General features: G+C 40.8%; 1 protein-coding gene and 1 pseudogene across 1 annotated transcript in view; both read right to left on the bottom strand.

Moving 5' to 3' along the window:
* Positions 1 to 440, bottom strand: part of LOC105886955 — a 1,834-nt pseudogene extending 1,394 nt beyond the window's left edge.
* The window catches only part of PBRM1 (polybromo 1), a 159,019-nt gene that overhangs the window by 36,272 nt on the left and 116,595 nt on the right, over positions 1 to 6,152 (bottom strand). The window contains exon 21 of the mRNA XM_023512991.1: positions 2,871 to 3,031. Within this exon, the coding sequence (XP_023368759.1) occupies positions 2,871 to 3,031 (161 nt within the window). The remainder of the gene's footprint in view (positions 1 to 2,870; positions 3,032 to 6,152) is intronic.

Below are 6,152 nucleotides of genomic sequence, written 5' to 3' on the forward strand. Positions count from 1 at the left end.
GAGCCTCTCTTGCCTCTTTTTATCCACCTTTCAGGGTGGGAGTGCACGTGAGGGTCATAAGACAGAGAGTGAGGGTCATAAAATAAAGAATGAGACATAACATCATAGATTACAATCTAGGCCCCGAGTATGTCAGGGGAGAAACACGCAGACAACGGAAACGCCTGAAGCTTGGCTGAAGCCTACACAGGGTGGCCAGGACAGACTCTCTTGAACTGCTTTTACTTTTCTTACCTCACTTCGAGCGGTATATCCACAAGAAAGAGCCTTCTAAGCTGTTGATATATTTCCAAAACACAACAATCACAGTCGAGGCAACCAGCATTGACAGAATTACTTTTCCTTTGACATTCATTATTTTCTCTGTTAGATGGATGAAGTTTCGGCAGGGTCGGAGAGGTTTACCGTTTTCTTTCATTTCGCCAGCAGAAGGGTCCCTTTAGCTGGGTCCGATGGGATATACTTCTGCCCTCCAAAGGGGTTTCTCCCCATCCCGGGTTTGGCACCAAATGAAAGGTTATGGAGCCAAAGATGAAAGATTATTCTCAGGAGCAAGACGAAATGAAAATGGAGGCCCAGTTTGTGCAATTAAAATGGTTTTATTCCACCTGGGTACAGGTGGGATAAGATTCCCAACTGGGCTGGGAAGAGACCCACCTAATTATTTTGTTGAAAACACATTTTGTCTTAGTCTGCTTGTGCTGCTATTAACAGAATACTACAGACTAAGTAACTTACAATGAAGAAAAATTTATTTTCTCGTAGTTTTAGAGACTGGGAAGTCTAAGATCAAGGTGCCAGTATCTGGTAAGGGCCTTCTTGCTGCATTATCACATGGCAGAAGGTAGAAGAGCATGAGTGCAAGAGAGAGCAAGCCCACTTACATGAGCCCTAAGTTAACTGGGCCAGAAGAAACACAATAGCTGAAAACTTAATCCCCAGTGCAAGAGAGGTGGGGACTTTTGGAGACATTTGGCAGTACCCTCATACACCCCACACCGAAACATTAAAGTAATAAAATAGTGTAAGTATAAAAATACTCTTTTAATACTTTTTTTTTGAGACAGAGTCTCACTATGTCACCTTGGTAGAGTGCTGTAGCGTCACAGCTCACAGTAACCTCAAACTCTTGGGTGTAAGTGATTCTCTTGCCTCAGCCTTCCAAGTAGCTGGGACTACAAGTGCCCACCACAATGCCTGGCTATTTTTTTGTTGCAGTTGTTTAGCTGGCCCGGGCTGGGCTCAAACCTGCCACCCTTGGTGTATGTGGCTGGTGCAGTAACCACTGTGCTATAGGTGCTGAGCCCTAAATTATCTTTTAATCTGCAAATTTCCTTTTGGTTATGAACACGATGGCTTCTTTAAAACCATGAGCAACCAATGTAAAGCTTACGACTAGTAACCTTTTAGAAAACCATTCTAAAAGATGTAACTGAGGAGCTGGCATAAGTAAGCTATAGAGTTAACTCAGGGCCAGAAGAAACACAGTAGCTGAAAATAATCCTGGTATGTGATGCATACAATTAGATCTGAGAAAGAAAATACCACCCTGAACACTTGGTACACTTGACAGAAGAGAAATCAAAACAGGAGGCTAGAATGCGGGACAATGACATTATGAGTGTTAAGAGTCCAACACAGGGCTCGGGGCCTATAGCTCAACCGGCTAAGGCACCAGCCACGTACACCTAAGGTGGCGGGTTCGAATTCCCAGCCCGGACCCGCCAAACAACAATGATGGCTGCAACCAAAAAATAGCCGGGCGTTGTGGCGGGCGCCTGTGGTCCCAGCTACTTGGGAGGCGGAGGCAGGAGACTCGCTTGAGCCCGGGAGTTGGAGGTTGCTGTGAGCTGTAATGCCACGGCACTCTACCCAGGGGGACAGCTTGAGGCTCTGTCTCAAAAAAAAAAAAAAAAAAAAAAGAGTCCAACACAGATTATAAATCTTTTGACTGGTTTCTTACCTTATTCTTATAACATATTCTACATACTGTAGCCATAGTGATTCCTCTAATGTATGTGTCAGCTCATACCACTGCTCTGCTCAACCCCTTCTAAGACTTCCCATCTACTCTGTCTACAGAACCTACCATGATCAGATATCCACTTCAGAAGGTTCATCCCCTATCACATGCCCCTGTCTTGCCTTAACGACCCTTCTTCTTCTTCTTCTTTTTTTTTTTTTGAGAAAGAATCTCACTTTGATGCCCTTGGTAGAGTGCCGTGGTGTCATAGCTCACAGCAACCTCAAACTCTTGAACTCAAGTGATCCTTTTGGTTCAGCCTCCAGAGTAGCTGGGACTACAGGCTCCCACCACAATGCCCAGCTATTTTTAGAGTTGGGGTTTCACTCTTGCTTAGGTTAGTCTGAACTCCTAAGCTCTGGCAATCTACCCACCTTAGCCTCCCAGAGTGCTAGGATTACAGGCATAAGCCACTGTGCCTGACCTTATACCAGCAGCTTTCTTATTGTTTCTCAAATGTGCCTTTGCATCTGGCATTTGTTGTGTCTAAAGGGAGTAAAATCTCAGATATGCAAATGGTTTTCTTCCTTGCTTCTTTCAGGGTTCTATTTACAAGTCAACTACCAGTGAAGTTTTGTCTGACCTTACCTCAATACCACTCTCTATCCTATTATACTGCTTTATTTTTATTCATAGCCCTAATTACCACCTGATGTTTTATGTACTTATTTTTTAATTTATTTACAGACTCCCCAACCTCTGCCCCAATGTAAGTCTTTAAGAGAGCAGAGATTTAGATTTTTTTTCACTGCTATATACGTAACACCCAGAACAGTGCCTAGCACAGCAGTATTCAATCAGTTTTTATGGAATAAATGTGATTAAATAAAAAAGCACAAATACTTACCTAGAATACATGTCATGGGGCAAGTTTCTTCCAGATTACTCAGAAATACTTCTTTTTTGTAGAACATTTTTGTGGGTTCATGCTCTGTCTCTTCTGGGTGAATGAAAATGGGGCCATAAAAATATGCAGCTCCATCTCGAACCCATACTTTTTCAATTCTTAGGAGAAAAATGGAGAAATTAAATTAAAGTAGTTTCATTTTTAAAGAATTAATCTAACGAAAATTCTATTAACCAAAAACTTAATAATACATACCATTCAGAGGAGTTTCACTGGCTTTTTTTTTGGAGACAGAGTCTCACTATATTGCCCTCGTGGTGTCACAGCTCATGGCAACCTCAAACTCTTGGGCTTAAGCGATTCTCTTGTCTCAGCCTCCCAAGTTAGCTGGGACAACAGACGTCCACCAAAACATCCAGCTATTTTTTGCTGCAGTTGTCATTGCTGTTTAGCTGGCCCTGGCTGGGTTTGACCCCGCCAGCCTTGGTGTATGTGGCTGGTGCCAGTTTTAATAACATAACTGCATAGATTTTTTTCCTTCCTTTGAAGGATATTTGGAAAAAGCAAAGAAGAATGTTTGGCTACTCACCTGAGGAAATTTTTTTTTTTAGACAGAAAAAAAAAAATTACCTGGGCTAGAGTGTTATGGCATCAGCCTAGCTCACAACAACCTCAAACTCCTGGGTTCAAGTGATCCTCCTGCCTTCGTCTCCCAAATAGCTAAGACTATAGGTATCTGCCACCATGCTTGGCTAAAGAAAAAAATATTTTAATATAATAGCAAGGTATATAAATTAATAGTTTTATTTGACTACCAGATTTTCTTCCTGAGCTGCTCAATATAAAAGTATAATTTATCATATGTCACAGGGCTTATTAGTGAAATAAAGACACATTTGGTATGAGATCACATGAGGGGCAAACATTATTTTAACTCAGTGGTTTACGATCTTTTTGAAGATCAAGATCTAGTACTCCTTTATCCCATTAAGAATCTGATGAAAGCCAGATTCATCTCTCCAGAAACAAATACAAATTAATATCTAGCTATTATATACTGTAGTATTCTTCATAACCAACCCATAAAATTGGTATTATTTTTTCTTTCTTTCTTTTTTTTTTTTATAAATTTCAGATTATGAGGGACTGAGTACAGTGGTTGACTCCTATAATTCCAGCACTCTGGGAGGTCCAGGTGGGACTTCTTGAGCTCTTGAGGTCAAGACCAGCCTAAGCAAGAACACGACTCTGTCTCTGCTAAAAAATAGAAAAATTAGCCAGGTGTTGTGGTACATGCCTGTAGTCTTAGCTACTTGAGAGGCTGAGGCAAGAAGATTGCTCAAGCCCAAGAGTTTGTGGTTGCTGTGAGCTGTGATGATGGCACCAGGGTGACAAAGTGAGACTGTCTCCAATAAATATATAAATAAAATATAACTAAATAAAAACAAAAAAAATTCAGATTATGAAACCACAAATGTTTAAGTTACAATGTTTACATCTGTTAGGTAAAGTCCCCATTGTAAGAAGCACCTGACCCTGACCCTTACATTGTATCCATTAGGTAAGAGTATACCAATCACCTATCCTCCTCCACCCTCCCCCCCAACTTGCATTAAACTGAGTTTCTCTCTTGTGTGGGTCTGTACTGGGTGGGTTCATCTACTGGCTTTGTATTAGTATTGAATACATTGGATACTTGCTTTTCCATTAAAGTTGGTATTATTATTGTCCCACATTCACAAGTTCCTGACATGAATTAGCATCCTTATCTCAGTTAAGGGCAACTACCCTTCCAATTCCTCAGGGCAACTACACAAGTCAGCTTTGACTTCTCCCTCTCTGATCCCACATCCCATTTATTTTATTTTTATTTATTTATTTTTTCCACATCCCATTTATTAAGAACACTATTAATTCGGTCAGGTGCGATGGCTCATGCACGTAATCCTAGCACTCTGGGAGGTTGAGGCAGGTAGATTATCTGAGCTCACTGAATTCAAGACCCAGCCTGAGCAAGAGTGAGACTGTCTCTACTAAAATAACAGAAAAACTAGCCAAGTAGTCCTAGCTACTCAGGAGGCTGAGGCAAGAGGATTATTCAAGCCCAAAGAGTTTGAGATTGCTGTGAGCTATGATGTCATGGCACTCTACCCAGTGAGACTGTCTCCCTTCACCAAAAAAGAATACTATTAATTCAATCTTAATCACCCTGATCTGAGACACCATCATTCTTGCCTGGATTACTGCAATAGTCTCCTAGCAAATCCCCCTTGCTTCTCAGTCTATTCTCAACAATGAACATGCAGAACAATCCTATTAAGATGTAAGTCAAAGGTCACTTCTGGGTTTCAAAGTATCCAATGGCATTCTTTTAACTCAGTAAAAGCCCAAGTCCCTGTAAAGATCTCTGAGGCCCTACATGATTTGCACCCTACCCCTAAGCCCTCATCTATCTAACTCACGTATGGTTCACTTTCCTAGTAACAAACTCTACTGGTTTGAACAGGCGTGGCATGCTTCTCTCTCAAGCATTTATACTGGGTGTTCTCTCTGCCTGGGTAGTCATGTTACTTATTCCCTTGGTCTCTTCGAGTACTGGCTCCATTGCCAGGTTCTTAGTGAGGTTTTACAGAGACCACCCTTCCTTCCCCAAGCATAGGACCCCCAACACACCTTATCCCATTCTATTTTTTCTAAAGCGAGTACTATGATCTACCATACCATATACTTTAGGATATTTAGTATTGTCTTTTCATTAGAAGAAAGCTCCAAAGGCCTAAGAATATTTGTTTTATTCACTAGTGTATCCTCAGAACCTGGTAAATAGCAGATGTAATAACTTACTGAAGGATGAACAAGTATGATGAAGAAACTGAAGCCCAGTGAAGTAAATCACTTGCCTAAAGACAGACATACAAGTAACGGAGCTGGTACTTAAACCAAGATCTCCTGGAACCAAGTACTATTCCTAACCACTACTGTCTACTGCCCAATCCTGTATAAGACCACTTTCCTGCTCTTTTTGCCTTTCAACCATAGTTCTGTCCTTTTGTTAATTTACTTGTTCATCAAGAATTTGAGCCCCTACTATGTTTCATGTACTAAGATTTAAACACTGAATACAAAGGTGAGAAAAAAAAGAGTTCCTACTTTCAGAGCATTTGTAAATTCTGGGTTACTCTAACAAAAATATAACGAACATTAACACGTTAATATGTTCTTTAAGGAGAAGGAAATATGTGGTTCTCTGAGTGTGGGTAGGTCTTTTTTTTTTTTTTTTTT

This window comes from Otolemur garnettii, unplaced genomic scaffold (genome assembly GCF_000181295.1).
Source record: "Otolemur garnettii isolate 467f Iridium unplaced genomic scaffold, OtoGar3 scaffold00032, whole genome shotgun sequence".
In the NCBI taxonomy this organism is placed as follows: Eukaryota; Metazoa; Chordata; class Mammalia; order Primates; family Galagidae; genus Otolemur; species Otolemur garnettii.